General features: G+C 37.2%; 1 protein-coding gene across 4 annotated transcripts in view; it reads right to left on the bottom strand.

Moving 5' to 3' along the window:
* PDE5A (phosphodiesterase 5A) overlaps positions 1-19,042 on the bottom strand; it is a 181,063-nt gene that overhangs the window by 10,216 nt on the left and 151,805 nt on the right. For all 4 annotated transcript variants that reach the window (XM_074276053.1, XM_074276050.1, XM_074276051.1 and 1 more), the window contains exons 15-16: positions 6,902-6,989; positions 2,815-2,915 (exon numbers count right to left, since the gene is read on the bottom strand). In XM_074276053.1, coding sequence (XP_074132154.1) covers positions 2,815-2,915; positions 6,902-6,989 — 189 coding nt within the window. The remainder of the gene's footprint in view (positions 1-2,814; positions 2,916-6,901; positions 6,990-19,042) is intronic.

Raw genomic sequence — 19,042 nt, 5'->3', positions numbered from 1 at the left:
TTTCTTGAGCCATCCAAGACAGCATCTCCAGATACTGTCACACACCTAAGTTTACAGGGCTGTAGATTTGGAATTGGAAGGAATCTCAAGAGTCTGCCCAATCCACATGCCTCACTTTATACATGAGAAATCAAAATCCAAGATCAGGCAGCTGGCAAGAGGCAGGATTTGATTTCAGGTTCTCCAACAGGGAGTTTCTGCTACCCCTAGCATCCTAGAATTAAAATAATATATAAAACCCTATATAATTAAGAGCCCAAATGGGTAATTTCTAACATTTATGTCTTATTGCCAGTGGAGAAAAGTGAACATTTTATTTATATGTCTAAATGCCAAGATTCAATAAGCATTAATTCGGTAGGTAGACTATAGACTAGAAAGAATGAAACATCTCCAGTCAGAGGCCCAGGGTGCAAATCCCAATTCTCCCTTTTATTGCCTGTGTGACCATGAATAAGATCCTTCATCTCTCTGGGTCTCAGTTTTTTCTTCAGTTAAAATGAAAAGTTTATGTAAAATAATCTTTAACATCTATTTCCTTATGATCTTTAAAGTGTCTTTCTGCTCTAAATACCATGAGCTTAAGAGAGAGAGATCAAAGTGGGAAACAAGAGTTTGGGGCAATTTTATGCAGAGGGAGTAGTTTTATTGCTAATTTGTAATTTATGTAAAATAATGAAAAATACTCTATATGATATTTTCTTAATAAACCAGGATATCCAATTAACCAGAAAACTCTCTTCTCCAGGGTTTTAGATAAATGGGAATATTTTCTGAGTAATCACAAATGTGTTTCAAGGTCCACAGTTGGTGGTTGCTTTCTAGCACGAAACACGGACAGCTGCCATAAAGCAATGTCTTGATTCACAAGAGGGGATATAATGGAATATTACTGTTCTATAGAATGATTAGTAGACTGACTTCAAAAAGGCCTGAAGAATTTTACATGAACTGATGCTAAGTTAAGTGAGCAGAATTAAGAGAACATTGTACACATCAACAAGAAGATTATGTGATGATCAACAGTGATGGACGTGGCTCTTTTCAACAATGAGATGATTCAGGCCAATTCCAAGAGATCTGTGATGGAGAGAGCCAATTACATTCAGAGAAAGAGGATTATAGAACTGAATGTGGATCAAACATAGTATTTTCGCCTTTTTGTTGTTGCTGTTTGCTTGCTTGTTTTCTTTTTTTTTTTCTCATTTTTTTCTCTTTTTGATCTGATTTTTCTTGTGCAGCATGATAAATATGAAAACATATTTAGAAGAATTGTACAAGTTTAACCTATATCAGATTGCTTGCTGTCTAGGGGAGGGGAGAAGTAGGGAGGGAAGGAAATAAATTTAGAACACAAGGCTTTGCAAAAATGATTGTTGGAAACTATTTTTGTATATATTTAAAAAAATAGAAAGGTATTAATATAAAAAATGAAATAGAGGATAAACAAGACCCATGATTTCACAGCACAGGAAATCCCAAGATGAGAACACTTCTTTTGCCATTGCCCTTCTTTGTGGCCTTGAGTCTTAGAGAATTGCACCCTACTGAGAGGGTAAGTGAGGCTCAAAGTCACACAGCTACAAGTGCCAGAAGTTGGACTTGAATCTAAGTGTACTGATCTCAAAACTTACTCTCTATCTACTACATGAGGCTTCCTATTTTATAAGAAATATCAGAATAAAGCATCCTTTTTATTTCCTAAAGAAACAAATGCTAAAATAATTCTCTGTAATGGGAAGCTAGGTGGTGCTGATGTGGACAGAACACTGGGCTTGTAATTAGAAAGACTCATCTTTATGAGTTCAAATCTGGCCTCAGACACTAGCTGCGTGACATTGGGCAAGTCATTTCACTCTTTTGCTTAGTTTTCTCATTTGTAAAATGAACTGGAGAAGGAAATGACAAACTACTCTAGTATCTTTGCCAAGAAAACCTCAAATGGGGTCATGAATAGTCAGATGTGACTGAAAAAAGAATGAATAAATAACAAATTCCCAGTAAACACTATGTAAACTAAAAAGCCACACTCTTCCCTTCCCAAAGGCACAAGTCTATAACTTAAAAGTAATATACTTCTGGAATTTCGGTCTTTCATGATCATCAGAGACAAGTATGAGGGTGATAGACAAAACCCATATGTCATCACAGCCCCTAATTTTTCCTAGCAGCTTCCACTGTTTTCTCTTCCCAACATTTCCCAGGGCTCATTTTCCAGATGGTTTTGAAAGACAGTTTTAATAAATAGTAAAATCTTCAGATTTTGAGAAAAACACCCTGAGCCTAAGTAAGCCCCTGATTCCAAGCTTGGGACTCTTTCTGTTATACACATAAAAAATAAACTATTTATTTTATTCTTAGGTATGAATGTGTAATACTGGAGAGTTACAGAGACTGTATTGGGGATTAGACCTGTGGTTAATGGGTGTAAAGAAATTACAGAATAGAACACTTCCTCTAACAGTGCAGGACAACATCTCTATAACTAATTCTAGGGAGTTGTTAATGTGTACTAAGAGTTAAGTTACTTGCCCAGATTTATACAGCCAGTATAGGCCAGAGGCCAAGTATGAATCCTGCTCTCTCTAATATCTGAAATACATGGGAATATGCTATCATTTTTAGTTTTAAATAAAGCCAAAGAAAGAATATTGTTTTCCTATATTACATAATTCTGTATATTATTAAACACCTTTCCTATGATTCTCTGTTCTGTTCAACAAGTTCCCAAGATGATATTCTAAATAATTTTACGTAGTTCCAAACATTTCCAAAAGAATACTGTTAGTCCCAAAGTAGTCTCTTTTCACTTACTTGATATACAGTGCCAAGTCAGTAGCTAAAATTGCCTGCTTGATCATTTTCAGTGTGGCCTTGTATTCATCAATGGACAGGCCACTGAGAATCTGGTTGCCCTTGACAAAGAGAAACATAGTGTTAAGATCTAGAGTCACAGTGAAAGAACATTAATAGCTGTCAGCCAGTCAATTAACTGGCATTTATTGATTACCTACTATGTGACAAGAAATGGAAAGGAAAAGGAGAAAGAATGTGGAAAGAACTGCACTCCAAATGCCTCTACCTTCTGAGTCCATGAGAACAGATGGAGGTAATTGCTCATTTCAGTCATGAACTGCTGGATGACTTTCCTCATTAATAGAACCTTAATTTGTAGTCATTTTGAAATGAATTGATCCACAGTGGAGGGTGACTATTCTGTCATAATTGTGCACCCTTTCCCTAACTTCAATATATATGCTCTAGTACTGAATCTACAGTCACTTCTCATTCACCTTGGGCAGGTTACCACTTAATGAGGGCAAGGAAAATATTTCCAATTTGTCATCAGTTCTAGAATATGCAGGATGCCCTTCCCAGCCCCTGCCTCTTCTAGGTGCTAGACTTGGCACTTTTAAGGGTACATTTCACCAACTCCTATGTCTCCTGTATATATTTATTTATGAGCATAGTGATTAGAATGTAAGCTACCTAAACATAGGGACTATTTTTCATTCTCCTTATAATCTTAACACTTCACATAGTACTTGCCTTATAATAAATACTTAATATATGCTTGTTGATTAATTAATTTAAAATAGGAAGTAATTAAAATTTATATTTGTTTACCAACTAAGGCACAATGTATGTCTTAATCCATATACCTGCTAATTGCAGTGAGGCCCAAAGAATGGGGAATTTGCCCAAGGCTTGGAGCAAAAAAGATTTCCTCCTTCGATTGGGTAATCCCCTATGATTCTAAGGCTAGAGGGACTTAAAAATGGGATCTGAGAACCAACTACAGGGCTATGTGCTATGAGGTCTGTGGTGCAAATAGGTTTAGGATTAAAAAAGGCCACTGACATGCTATACTTATGGCATGGGCCTCTAGATGTCTGGCAGAGACAGGGAGATGAGCTACCTGGAGATTTTGGGAATGTATCAGCAGCTTGTAAGTTCTTCAGGTCTTTGGCCAGAAGGAACATAGCCTATCTGTACAGGCCTGATAAACTGTTGTCCATCATCTCTTGTTCATGGACTGGACTAGCTAATTTCAGAGGGCTCTCCACAGTGTGGTTTAGAAGATAAGGCACTGGATTTGGAGTCAGAGAGACCTCAGTCAAATCCTACATCAGACATTTACTAATTCTATGACTCTAGACATGTCAGTTAGCTTCTTCAATCCAGTTTCCTACTCGGCAAAATGAGGAGATTGAATTCTGACCTTTCAGAACCCTTCTATCTCTAAAACATGGATTCTCTAGTCATTGGGATGACTGCAGAAAGAGAGACACTGACAGACATTTTGTTGGATATTCCCTTTTTTAGGACTCTGCTCTAAGGTCCTGTGCTCAACACTGGAGACTGTCTCTGAAAATGCCATTTTAGAAAGGACCCCAGCTATGCTTTAGCTCACTCTTACCTCAATTTTCTATGGCATTCTTTTCTTTTCTTAATTCTATTGCCCATCCTCTCCCCCAGTTTTCCAGTTCCACTTTATAGGTGTCTTCTTCCATTAGAATTGTAAGCTTCTTGAGGACAGGAACTGTCTTACTTGTTTGTATTTGTATTTCTAGCAAGTAACATAGTCCCTGGCATGTAGATATAATGCTCACTCATTCTACATTCTGTATATCTACCTATATATCCATATATCTCTCCACTTCTCTAACCACATCACCCTGTTAACACACTCTTCTCTCTCCAAATCTCTATGTATGTCTGTCACCTGTCCATCCTCTTTCTTCTTTTCTCTTATCCTCCTCCTTTTCTTTTTTCCTTTTCCTCTTCATTCTCCTCTTTCCCTCCTCCTCTTCCTTTTTTTCCTCCTCTTTCTTTTTCTTCCCTTCTCCTTTTCCTCCTCCTCCTCCTTCTCTTTCTCCTCCTCCTTCTGTCTCTCTCCTCCCTCTAGGTTAAAGAGAAGTTGAAATCTGCATGGATGAAAGAGGAATCCACACTGATGAAATCAAAGGCTCCTAAAATATAATTTTCACTGCTATTAAACTCTGATGGAAGTTTCTGACCTAAAATAATTAAAAAGCTATCCTCAGATTCAAGAAGACATGAGATTCTTTCTGTGATATATAGTAGTCAATGGCCCTCGTTAAGTCCCTTTACTTCTCAGTGACCTCAGGGAGCTCTCTATAAAAAGTCAGAATGACTTCATACTAACATTGGCAGAGGGAATGCCCTACATGAGGGAAACCCATGGCTCATGCTAGAAAAAATTGTTTCTGCTGGATCTGTGATCTCATTGATGCTGGCATTAGCATTATTAATGCTGACTGCAACCCATTCTGTGTGACCCTGGTCCATCCATGGTCGAGTGAGGTACAATACCACTGCACTGAGTGTCATCCTTTAATTGTCTTGACATTGAATGTATATCATGGAGTTTTATAAGGCTGTCTAGAAGTACTTTCTTGAATTATTGGTTCACTTTTTTTTCCCCTAGTCACATACACACATCTCTGATTATATCCATTAGAATGGAATACATAGGTTCTATAGAATTGAACTCTTATTAAAAGGTGACAAAATTTAGGAAAATGACATCTCATTTTTGCTAGCATTAACCAATCAATTAACAAGTATACATTCAGCATTTCTAGATGCTGGGTACTATAAGTACTGTACCAAAATAAACAAATAGCCAGTGGGCTTTTTGCTCTTTTTGCTCTTCTTCCCTATCTCCATGTCCAATACAGACACTGAACATTCCCACAGAACCAAATAGCTGGTGCTATGGTGAACCTGGAGAGCTGGGGGAAGACTTGCAGAAATTAGACTGGATTTCCTCTATGGACCATGATGACAGTTCCTAGGTTGGTGATTTGCTCTACAACATAAGGTCATAGAATCAAATATTTAGATGTAGAAAGGGACTTCCAAGGTATGAAGAACAAGCCCCTGGTTGTAAAAGATGAGACCTAGATAAAGGCCACAAATAACACAAGGAATAAATAACAAGATTGGCATCTGAAATGAGGTCCTCAGACTCTTTCTGGGGCAGCCCATTGCCTCCACAGGTCATGAACCATTTAAGGAGACAGCAGGGAGTAAAGGATAGAGGGAAGGGATAGAATCTATTCTATGTTTTCTTAGGGTAGAAATAGAGACTGGATTCATGATTTCATTGACATAGGGAACTTCCAGACAGAAGTTGAGAAAACTCCCTCCACCAATGCAGATCTGCACCTTCTCTGCAACGTAGACTCTTAAAAGAGTGACCTAAAGCATTAAGAGATTAAGTGACTTGCCCACAGTCACCTGGCTGACAAGTGTTGGCTAAAGAAGGAGACTTGAACCAAAGACTTCCTGGCTTTTAGGCCAGCTTTCTATCCACCATACACTGCTTCCTTTTCTTATCCTAAAATGACAATAAAGTCCCTGTCCTCTTTTCTTTAATAATTAACTTCAATCTATAACCAAAAAAGGGATAAAGCTTTTTAATGGGTAGGAATTGTAACTGTTTTATTTTTCAAGACATCTTTGTCGAGAAAGGAACAAACAGTTTAATGGGCAGCAGGCTGCCAAGAGCTAAGTGGGGGCTGCTAAATAAGCACAGTTCAGAGGACCTAGGATTCCCAGCTAGGAGTCACTATCACCAAGCCTATCCATACTTTGTTGGGGGTGCTCACTATATGAGATGGTCCAGATGGCAATCTTGGGCCCTGTTTAGGCAGGTTTGGGAGCACCCAGAAGTCAGCCACACTGAGGAACTTTCAAACACTTGAATTTTCCTTCCTTACCCAAAAAGGAATAAAGTCTGCTTAAGAATTTATGATGCTGGGAATCAATCCAAAATCTAAAAATAAGGCTCTAACAACCAAGGTTTTTTTTTTTTTTTTTTTTTTTTTTTTTTTTTTTTTTTTAATCATGCAACTACAAGTTAGATACTTACTGGGCTATTAAGGATCATGAGACATTGGTCGAAATGATGGTGTTCCATTATGGAGTGGCAGTAAAGCTGAGCAAGAGGGTGTTCACTTCTGTGTTGTGTTCCAGTGGATGAAGGAAGAGAAATGTCATTTAGTCAGTCAAATAGTATTTTTCTAGTACATACTCTACACCACACACTGTGCTAGGTACTGAAGATATAACAATAATGAAATATTGATAAAACATGTAGTCACCTAAGAGACACTTGTGTTCCTCTGAAGAGAGAGATGACTTGCCTGTTTTTTCAAGCCATTCTCTCTTATTTTCCCTGGGAAGGAAAGGAGAGGAAGCCTGCCTGCCTGAATAAACCAAATGATTACATCTGACAAGGGGAAGAGCGTGAGGCTGACCCAAGTGGGCCAACTGCTTTGTTAAGTTAAATATTTGATTGGTTTCTGCCGTGATTAAAAATAGCACATACATGAAGAATTCCCCATGGCATGACAAGCAAGGGCCAAAGAACAGTGAAAATCTCTATGAATCAAAGGTAAAGAACAAATTATGAAAAATAAGACTGGCAGAGTTGTAAAGGGCCTCCAAAGCCAGTTAGTCTAGCTTATCTTTGGACAAGGATCCCCTCTCTGATGATCCCCCAAAGTAGTCTCCTGGCTTCTGTATCTTAAACATCTCTACCTCCTCTCAAATGAAGACCATTCCAATTTGTGGAAGCTCTCATGCTCAGGAACCAGATCACAGATCTGAGGCTTTATAATCCAACTCTTTCATTTTACAGATGAGGAAATTGAGACACAAACTAATTAAATGATTTGCCCAAGATGCTACAGCTAATAAATGCCTGAGGCTGGTTTTGAATTGAGGTCTTTTCTGACTCTAAGTTCAGAATTCTGTCCTTTATTTACCATGCCTCTCAAAAAGTTATTAAGTCTAATGCCTTTATTTTATAGATAAGAAAACTGAGTCCCAGAAGGAACTCAGTATGGCCAAGAATTCAGAGGTATATGACAGAGGTAGAATTTGAACTCAGATCCTCTCCCTCTAAAGTCAATGTTCTTTTCACCATCCTCTGCTGCCACATTTTACTCATGAAGGGAAGGTGTAATTCCATTGGGACATATGTCACAGAAGGCAGCACACACACTGATGGAGCTACAGATATAATCAAAAACTCAAGCATGAACATTAAATTCAATTTTATATAAAATTACAGGAAATGAGGGATAATCGAAATAAGTGATTTTTAAGAAGATACAACTTTCTAGGTGCTTGGAAGGGTCCACTAACTAACTGACACTCTTTTAATTACTCAGAATGCTTGACTCGGGGAAAATGGATTCAAATCTTCCTCAGACATTTAGTAGCTCAGAGGCCTTTGATAGATCAAATGCTTTGTGCCTCAATTTCAACATATGTAGAATGAAGAGACAGAACCCAATGGCCCCTAAGGTCCCTTCAGAACCTTATCTACATCAATACCTTATATGATTAATTTCCCCTTTGAATTAGCCTTTTTCTGCTTAGATTTAAATAGCTAAATTAAGATAGATAGTAGAAGCTGGAGAGGGTAAATTTGGCTTGATATTTAAAACAAACTAATAAACGTTCTAATCATTGATACTGTCCCAAAGTGAAATATCTCAGCAGGCAATTAGGTCCCCATCACTAAAGTTGTTCAAGTAGAAAAGGAATCACCACTTATTAGAAATGGATTGTGTGAGTGTGTGTTTATATGTGTGTGGGTGCATGAGTATGCATGTATGTGTGTATTCATTCCTGTTTAAGTATGGAGTGGAATAGTTATATTCTGAGGTTCTTCCTGTTCTAAACTTCACTGATTCTATAAGGGAGAGCCAGTGTTATTACCCCTATTTAAAGGTGGGGCTCTGAAAAGGGAAGTGACTTGTCCAAATTCTCACAACTAGTAAATAAAAGAACAAGGCTTCAACTTAGATCTTCTGGCTATAAGTCTAGGAATTCTATAATAATGCTGCTGCTGCTGCTGCTGCAGCAAGCCTTTATTTAGAACTTTTAAGATTTTCAAAGTGCTTTACAAATACTATCTCATTTAATCCTCATAATAACCCTGGGAGGTAGATGCTATTATTATCTCCATTTTACAGATGAAGAAACTGAGGTAGAGGGAGGGTAGATGATGTAGTCCAGGGTCACACAACCACTAAGTGTCTGAGGCTGTTTTGAACTTGGGTCTTCCTGACAGTAGACTATGACACCAAGCTGTCTCAGTTCTTCTACCTTAGGACTTAGGACTTTCCTGTAGAAGCATTTTGTAGCTTGGAGGAGTGGCCTATGATTTATAAATGACGTGCTAATTAAATAACATTAAACAGGAGGTTTACATGCCCATTCCTTTCAGGCCTCAGGAGAAGTGAATCCCCAGCAAAGAGCCTGTTTCTTCTTTTAAAAAAAAAAGAAAGATTTCTAAAATTCTCTGTGTGTGTGTCTCTGCCTGTCTCTGTCTCTGTCTCTTTCTGTGTCTGTTGCATAAATCAAATATTATGAATGGGAAGTGACTTTAGAGACTATTTGGTCTAACTTACAATTGAAATGGTCTAGCTCAGTCCTTTCCAGCATACCTGTCAAGTATCCGGGATGTCGATCTGGAAGATGTCCAGTAAGGGGAGAATTCTCTGTCTCTCAGGGCAGACTACTCTACTTTGGGACAGCTCTTATTGTTGAAAAGCTTTTCCCAAGCTGACACCTGTATTTGTAACTCCCTCACCTCCCTCCTGGTCTTGTCATCTGGGGCAAAGCAGAAGCCATTTAATATCTCCTTCAAATGACAATTATTCAAATATTTAAAAATGTCTATCTGTCCCTGATTCTTCTCATTTACAGGTTAGTCAGACTTTATTTCTTCAACTGCTTCTCAACTGGCATAAACTAGAGACCTCCAGCATCCTGGATACTGTGCCAAGCCACTGTCAACTTTATAAAAATCCTTCCTACAACAGAATTGAACCCATTATTCTCCACACATGTGGTTAGTATACTGGGTTTTATTATTCATGTTAAGAGCCATGTTTCCATTTAAAAAATTTGACAGATTTAATCCAAAAACATTCAGAAAGTTTTCATGATATATGGAACCTTGGATTAGGGCTGAGACACAAGAATGATGCACAAAACCTCAGGGAGAGGGAAGTCATCTAAATCTGTCCTGGCGCTTTAGGCCTAGAATCAAGAAGAGTTGATTTCAAATCCAGTCTCTGACACACATTAGTAATGTGGCCCTGGTTAAACCATTTAATCTCTGTCTGCCTCAACCTCCTCAGCTGTAAAATGGAATTATAACTGCACTTTCCTCCCAGCATTGTTGTGATGGGAAAAAAAAGAGGCAAAATTTGTAAAATGCCTAAGATAGTACCTGGGACATAGTAGATGTTTAATAAATACTTGACTTTCTTCTTTCCTGCTCAAAACAACCAACACCCAACCAAAAACAAAAAATGGGTAAGTTAGTCTTTCCAGGGAATTGAGAAACAGAAAAGGCAAAGGATGGATGAGGAAGAGGGAATTTGTTGGGGGTGGATTGGGTTTCAGCACCTCATGCTAGCATCCAACTGGGACTTTTTACAAGTCATACTCAGGGCTGTTTCTCATTAAGCAAAATCCAGTCTGTATGACATGGCAAATGAATGTAAATTATTCTCAGAACCTTTTCTTACCTTCTAAAAATACTGATTTATGAGGCAAATCAGAGGCTGAGAAGTATTGTGAATTTCCTCTTTACAAAAATACTTAGTATAAGGATGTGCTCTTGCAGCCTGGGACTTTTCTTCTTCTATTTTCAGAGCATCTGGGATAAATCCGATCTCTAGGAATGAAATTTCACCTCCTTTACCCCCACCCTGTCCTCACCCCAATGAGATGCCAAACATATTGGTCCCCTTTCCTAGTCTCAGTTTTATTTTAGCAGGTTTATTTATAGATATTATGAAATACATCAGGGGCCAGGTGGAATTCTGATCAATCCATGATCAACTAACTTTAGAGAATTGAGGATAAAAATGATTTTCCTCTCCCTGAGCAGGGAAAAACCACAGATTTAGGAATGGAAGGGCCATTACATCATCGAGTGCAACTATCTAATTTTATAGATGAGGAAAAAGAGGACTATTGAAGTTGTCAGGCAACATCTCAGCTCAGGTCCTTTAACTCTAAAATCCAGCACTCCTTCCTCTTCTATATTTCTTCTATTATGGATTATAGATCTTTAATGATCAAGCTAGGCCAATAGTTTGATTCGTTTCATTTAGCTATATTGCTTGTGAAGGCCAGGATGTGGAGAGGAGAGTTATTGAAAGTGATGGTGGTATTAAAGAATATCAATTCAACATCGATATTAGGGAAAAAAGAAATTGGGGTAAAATTAAAAATTCCATTTGCATAAGACCTGAATGCTAAAGATCACATCATAAAAAAAGGAGAAGAGAATTAACTAGACCTGGACAGAGAAAGGTCTTAACCAAACAAGAGACGGGGAAGTCATAAAAGAAAACAAAAACAAAAACAAAAAACAGAGGCCTGATTACACAGAATTGAGAAGCTTTTTGTACTGACAAAATCAATGCACCTAGGATAATAAGAGAAGCTGCTGACTAGGAAAAATCTTTGCATGAAATATCACTGATAAAGAAGTCTGAGGTCTACAATCCATTGAGAATTACCAAATAGAGTGAACACAATATAGCACAAATATATAAAGCCAAGAGTTATGCCCCCCTGGACAAATGGTTAAAGGGTATGGATAGTTTTCAAAAGAAGAACTGGAACCCATTAAAAGATAATTGTGAGGTTTTGTATTGCACCAAGAAAACTGATAAAGATGATGACAGATGGGAAGAGTCAATTACAAGAGAGGCTAAAGAAACATAGATACACTAATAGTAGTAGACAGCTGGAATCAAGTGGGAAGGAAGGTGGCCTATCAGAACCATTTCATAGTATACTACAAAATGGTAATCATTAAAACAATTTGGTACTGTTTTCTTAAAAGAGAAGTCAATCAGTACAACAAATCAGGTATACAGCATAGAGAAGCAAATGAACACAGAAATATAATTTTAATAAGTCCAAAGAGCCCATTTATTAGGGTAAAGACTCAATATTTGACAAAAAAACTGCTGGGAAAACTTGAGAATAGTTTGATAAAAATTAGGTATAGGCCAACATCTCATTTTATATAACAAAATAAATGCTAAGTGGATACAAGGCAGATAGAAAAGGATATCTTAAGAAAATTAAGAAAAGGAAGAAATCACATTTCACATCTATGGATGGGGAAAAATTCATGAGCAAACAAATGATAGAAAGGATCACAAAGACAAATTGAATACTTTTATTACATAATTAAATTATTTTGCACAAATTAAACTTTATGCAGTTGAAATCCAAAGAAAACAGGTGACAGGGAAAATAAATCTTTTTAGTCATTTTCTCTCATAAAGATCTTACATTCCAAAATATGAGGAACTTGATTCAAATTCATAAATCTAAGAACCACTCTTCAATAGATAAATGATCAAAATATATAAATAAGCAGCTTTCAAAAGAAGAAGTCTAAGGTAATACTAAGGCATTACTAACCATAAGAAAAAATGCTTCAAATCATTAAGAAGAGAAATACAAAATAAAGTGTCTACCTCACTCTTGTCAACTTGGAAAGATGATAAAGGAGGGAAATGAAAGTGAGCTTAGTGCAGTGAATAGTAAATAGAAGGTGCTTCATAAATGTTAACTGGATTGACTGTTGGAAGGGCTATAATAATCTATACCTAAAAAGTGCACCTTAACAATTTATTAAATATTTGACCTAAACCACTACTAGGCCTACACCCTAAATAGATAAAAAAAAGAGGAAAAAAACAACAAAACAAAACAAAAAACCATTTACAGCATCTCCTTTTATAGTAGTCAAAAAGTGGAAAGGAAACTTTGGTGAGGTAGGGAAGCACCAATTGAAAAAGGGCTAAAAAAACATGGTTTCTGAATGAAATGGAATATTATTGTGCCAAAAGAAAGATGAGACATTCCACCCATCTCCTCCTCACATCAAGGTGATGATGAACTTGAAATGTAGAATAAGACTCATATTTTTTAGCGCGATCAACACGACTTTGTTTTGCTGAACTATGTATATTTATTATGAGGAATTTTCTTTCTTTCTTCTTAACAAATTGTTCTGGGAGAGAGACAGTGATGGACATATAATAAATGCTTGTGAAAATAAATAAACTTTTATTTAAAGCAGCAAAGCTCTATCTACATCTTGCTGTCTGACCTCCTGCCAAATCTTCACAATGAGGCTCTGTTTCTCTTCCCATCCCAATATGTCTTTTATTTGTGTTCTCTAAGAACATTGCTCTGACTACAAGTTTTTCTCCTCCTCCTCTCTCTATGTAAATCTCCATAGCTGTGCCTGGAAGCCTAAATTCATGCAAGTCCACTCTTTCTTAGCTTCTTCTTCCCCTTAATTAGCTTCCACCATATCCCACTGGATTCCATTGTGGCAGACTCCCCTTTATTCTACTTCTCACCCCCAAGAGAGATCCCATTTCTATAGGGCTTCAAGAAGCCCTGTGAGGCAAGAGGTGGAATTATTATTCTTATTTTATAGTTGAGAAAACTGTGATTCAGAGAAGTTAAAAGTTGTCCAGATTAACATTGTTACATGTTAGAAGTAGGATTCAAATTCAGAGTTTTTTTCCCCTGAAAGAAAGACATTCTTTCTTTGTTCCAGGGTACTCCCCATTCTCTTTCCTAACTCCTATAGCAGTTATGAACTATGACACACAATTCTGCACTTGTGTGTGTGTGTGTGGGGGGCAAGAATCAAACTCAGTTTTTTTTTTTTTTTTTTTGACTATAAGAAAGACATTTTTCCTTTGATGCAGGACACTTTTCATTTTCTTTCCTAACTCTTACAGCAATTATTTGACGTGTGTGTTGGGCCGGGGAAGGAAGGCAGGCAGAAAGAAAAAGAAAGAGATTTATTACTTAAACACACATGCACACATTTTTGGTCAATTCTTGTTATATACAATAATTCCATCTAGCACACCAAAAGCAGCCCACTTAGGTGGATAGGACCTCCAAATCAGGAAGTCCTGGGTTCAAATCCCCACTTTGACATTTACTAGCTGTATGATCCTGGGAAAGTCACTTGACTCTTCTAAAGTCTAGTTTTATCCTCGGCCAAATGGGAATGATAAGATCAAAAGCAAAAACAAAAAAAACAAAAACAAAAAAAAACATAGCTCATTTTTTAAAAACAAAGTTTGAAGGTTTGCTGATCATCACAACAATCTGAGAGGGCGGTATTATTATTCCCTTTTTACAGATGAGAAAACTGAAACTCAAATGGGTTAAGTGATTTGTCCTCAGTCATGTAACTATTCAGGAAGATAAGGCAGGGTGAGAAGCCAGAGTTTCTGGACTCTAAGACTTCCCACTTTATGTATGAAATAAGGTCAGCTGTCCTCATCATTATCTTTGTCCCTTTTGTTGCTTTATTCCCTTTCAACTTCATTTCTCCAACTAAACTCTAGACTTTTTGGGAGGGGCTATAGCCCACCTTGCACAGTATAGAATCAAGAGACCTGAATCAGAAGCTGAAGTATGATCTTGTTTCTCCAGCCTCTAATGGAGGGAGACAGGGAAGGACTGGATCTGTGAATCAACTAGTTTAGTCAACTCTTTGGAGAAGAAATTGCTTCTCCACAATGCAGTTCAGCAGCTTCTCTGCATCTTAGAGTTTTAGAGAGTTGCCTAGAGCAGATGTTTCCCAAGTCAAAGTGTAGCCCTGACCAGATTAAAATGTAATTGGAAATGTTTAACAAAATAATTTCTTTTTTAAAATACAAGATAGTGTAATATTGGGATTTCCTAAGTCAATATGGCGTCCATTATATGAATTTGGCCTAGAGCACTGAGAGATTAAGTGATTTTCCAAGAATCACACAATCTGTATATATGGGAGGTGGGGTTTGAACCAGGTTGTTCTAGTTCTGAGTCTGGTTCTCATCCATTATGTCAAAAAGCCTCTTAGTATAACCTAAAATATTAAGACTCAGAGGTTGAGAATAACCAGAGCCTCCTGACTACACAAAAAGCTGGAGTCTAAGTGACATGGAAACTTTTCCTTGGGGTCAGAAGGACCTTGTTAACTTTTTCCCACTGGAGAATCCTTTTGCTCACAGGTTCATCTTCTTAAAAATCAAAACCCCTTAAAATCAAGGTAATCTTTTACAAACTATCTCTTCCCACCATTGCAGGAAAAAAATGGGGAAGAGACTGCCTCCAACATGTGTCCCTGTTAAGAAGGAAACCTCCCTAAATTCAAACCCTACATTATGATGGATAATATTTTGTCTTCTATATCAAGTCTGATGCAAAATGCACTAGAAGACTCAATATTTATTGAATGGCTTATACAATAACACCATAAAACAATGACCTTTGAAATACTTAAGAACTCTGATAATACACTGACCAAGTGTGACTCTAATGGAATGGAACTGAAGCATACTAACCATCTCCTTACAGAGGGCTGATGGAACCAAGAATATGGAATTGAGCAGGAATTTTTGGTCCTGGTCAATGTGGAAATTTGCTTTGCCTATTTTTAAAAATGGGGTTAATAAGTAAGTGGGACAAAAAAGATTTTTGCCAATTAATGAAAGTCAAATTTAAAAATACTTATTGAGGATATATGAAACTGAATTTTGACTCCTTAGTATGGTAAGCAGATCAGGTCAGAGACTAAAAATGGGCCAGCTCTAACCATGTCATTCTCCTATTTAAGGATCTTCAGTGGATTGCCATTGTTCTTTGGATTAAATGACTCTTTTTATTTTAGAAAGCAAAGCCCTTCAGTCTATCTCTAGAATTTTCTACATTTATTTTACATCTTAGTATTCTTCCAGATTCTCATTCAATTGCTGGTCTCCATGACTTTGCACAGGCTGTCTAGAATACCTGAAGTGTTCTCTTCCCCCTCTTCCTCTCCATCTCTGCCCCTTAGAATCTTTCATTTCTTTAAAGATACACTTAGCATAATCAGGAGAACATTGTCACGTAATAGCAAGATTGTGTGATGATCAACTATGAAAAACTTAGCTCTTCTCAGCAATTCCAGTAGACTAGGGATGGAAAATGCCATCTGCAACCAGAGAAAGAACTATGGAAACTGAATGCAGATCAAAGTATGGTATTTTCACTTTTTTTTCCTTGTGGATTTTCCCTTTTGTTCTGATTTTTCTTATAACTGACTAATATAGAAATAAGTTTGAAAAGGTTGTAAATGCATAACCTACAACAGATTGCTTGCTATCTTGGGAAAGAAAAAAGAGGAAAAGAAGGAGAAAAAATTAGGGACTCAAAATCTTACAAAACTGAATGTTGAAAATTATCTTTACATGTAATTGGAAAAATAAAATACTATTAAATGAGAAAAATAAAAAAATAAAAAGAATGGGGGAAAAGATATGCTAAGGTACTATTTCCCATGAGAAGAATTTCCAAGTTCCTCAGTAGCAGGTAAAATTTTTGAGGGCAGGACCATCTTCATTCATTTCTTTTTATCTACAATACCTTGCACAAAATAAGTGCTAAAAAGAATTGAAATGAATTTCTAAAGTTTGAATTCTGTTTCTATACACTTGATCCTAATGTTAACCCTTTTTATAAGTTCCTAGAAAGTTCTATTTTATTTAAAAATACATAGATTGTAGGTTGTATTTCACCCATTCTTTCTCTGTTTTCGAAGAGGACCAATGACATCATGGCATGATGTTTTGGCTTTTGTATGAATTGGATGTGAGACAGAGTTGCACCGTTATCAGAATCACTGGCAAGGCAAAAGTCAAGATGAACAGTGATGGGATGCAGTAGATGACCTTGGTATCTTTGATGTCTAACCAAGCCGAAAGCACTCCACAGTGCCTGCTTCAGGAACCTTCACAGCCAGTGGAACCCATTGGAACCAACTGCAACCAAATGTTCTCATCTGCCCATTCAGCTGAGAGAGTCTTCACATGCTTGGGGGTAGAAACTCCCTTACTCATTGACAGTTTGGAAACTTGTCATGTATCCTCAATCTGCTTTAGTCTGTCTACCAAAATGGTTTTACTGGGATGTGGTTGCTGCTCATACTACAACTTCTTAAAGTTATAAATGAGAGCTTTTTCCTAAAAGTCTATTGATATATAGGAGCTCCTGCTCTTAGTATTATTCTTTTGTCACCAAGTTAAGTCAATAAATATTTTTAAAGTGCCTACTATGTGCCAGCCACTGTGCTAAGCATAACAGATGTAAGCTCTCAAGGAGAGCATGATCTACTTGGGTGGGGGAAACAATATGCTAATAATTATGCATAAGCCAGATGAAATATAGAAAAAGTTGAAGATGAAATTACAGAGAAGGCAGTAGCATTAAGTGGGGTAGAAAATGGAATTGGAGTTGAGATTTGAAAGAAGCCTAGGAAGCCAAGGAGAAAGAAGAGAGGGAAAGGGAAAGGAGGAGAAAGAGGGGGAGGGGGGAAATAAGGGAGAGGGAGAAAGGGGGAAGAAGAAAGAAAAGAGTGGGAGCAGAGAGGGAGTGCCAGCCTATTCCAGGCATAACAAGCATGCCCAAACAAGCACCTACTATGTGTCAGGCACTATAACTAGTTGATCTTCACAATAAAGGAAGTAATTGCAATTTTCATCCCTATTTTACAATTGAGGAAACTAAGGCAGTCAGTAGTTAAGTGATTTGCCCAGGATCACCCAGATAGTTAAGTATTAGAGGAAAGATTGAATAAGGTCTTCTTAACTCTAGGCCCAGCACTCTGTCCATTATACCACCCAGCTGCCCTCATGTGCTAAGTACAACAAAAAGAGAGCCATCTCTGGAAAATTTTGAGTCCCTCCCCCTCACCCCATGACTTGTCTAACCACAAGGATTTAGAAAGACGAAGAAAATCCCTGGAAATGCTCGAGGATTTAAAAAAAGGAAAGAAAGGTCACGGCAGAGCTAAAACTGCTTGCTTTCCAGTGGACATGGATCCAGGATTCTGCATTATTGTCTTTTTTCCCAGGACATTTTCTGAAGTGGAGATGACGTCTAACCAGATGTTTTCTGAGACATGTATTTTTAAATAAACAGAGCCAAAAAAAAATAATTGAATGATTCTAGTCTATGGCCAATTGAATGATCTTTGGCAATGGCAGGCTGGGGAGTTAAACTGATAATCCCATATTTAATGCTTTTGAATCATTTTGGATGGGGGAATGCCCCTCTTTCTGTTACATCTTAGCGTCTGGTAAGGGTTCTCATATATTTGTCAGGTTGATCAAAGTAAGGATAGCAGTGACCCCAAAGATTCTACAGATCTATCATCCCACATATCCCTGGCACCTACCACACATACACTTTTAAGGTACTCCCTCCTAGTTTCTTTGTTACTAAATGTGATAACATAGATCCTCAATTACACCCAAGGAAGCACCAGGAGCCAAGGAGGCATCAGAAGGCAGGTTAGACAAAACAATAGACTTTTAGGCAGCTAAATCTCAGTCTCTACCATTTTTAATAATGTGGTGCTTTTTATCATGACTAAGTCAGCCCAGGACACTGTTTATAATTTATTTAGATATTGAAACATTTATTTATTTAAACATGTATAAAACTGTTTAAGTAACAAGGCTGGATCTACAGTGATAACTGTCATTTCCTTAAGATAGTAATTTTATATAATTATATTTTCTGTCTAAATAAAACTGCTCTAAAATATATAATTTGATCACTAAAATTTAGATTTTTTTTTTAAATCAGAGCTATAACAAAATCAACATGTTATTGACCCCAGCTCAAGTTTTCAAAATAAGCATTGATGGTGAAGGGTAAAGAGGACTGATTTCTCGTTTGCCCATGAAAGCTCTCCTTTTGCAGGCACTAGTGGGCTATAGTCAGAACACTTCTGAATCTGTTCCAGGTGAGAATGTCATTTTTTTCCTGAATTGTCTTAATGCTATGGTAAAGTAACACTCTCTAATGATCATAACACATTTTGAAGTTCACTTAGCCCTTTTCATTAAGCACTGTATTTGAGCCTCACTACAATCTCAATAGGAAGAGATTATTT

The sequence above is a fragment of the Sminthopsis crassicaudata genome, chromosome 6 (assembly GCF_048593235.1).
Source record: "Sminthopsis crassicaudata isolate SCR6 chromosome 6, ASM4859323v1, whole genome shotgun sequence".
Classification (NCBI taxonomy): domain Eukaryota; kingdom Metazoa; phylum Chordata; class Mammalia; order Dasyuromorphia; family Dasyuridae; genus Sminthopsis; species Sminthopsis crassicaudata.
The sequence above is the reverse complement of the archived record's forward strand: the minus strand, read 5'-3'. Positions and strand labels throughout refer to the sequence as shown.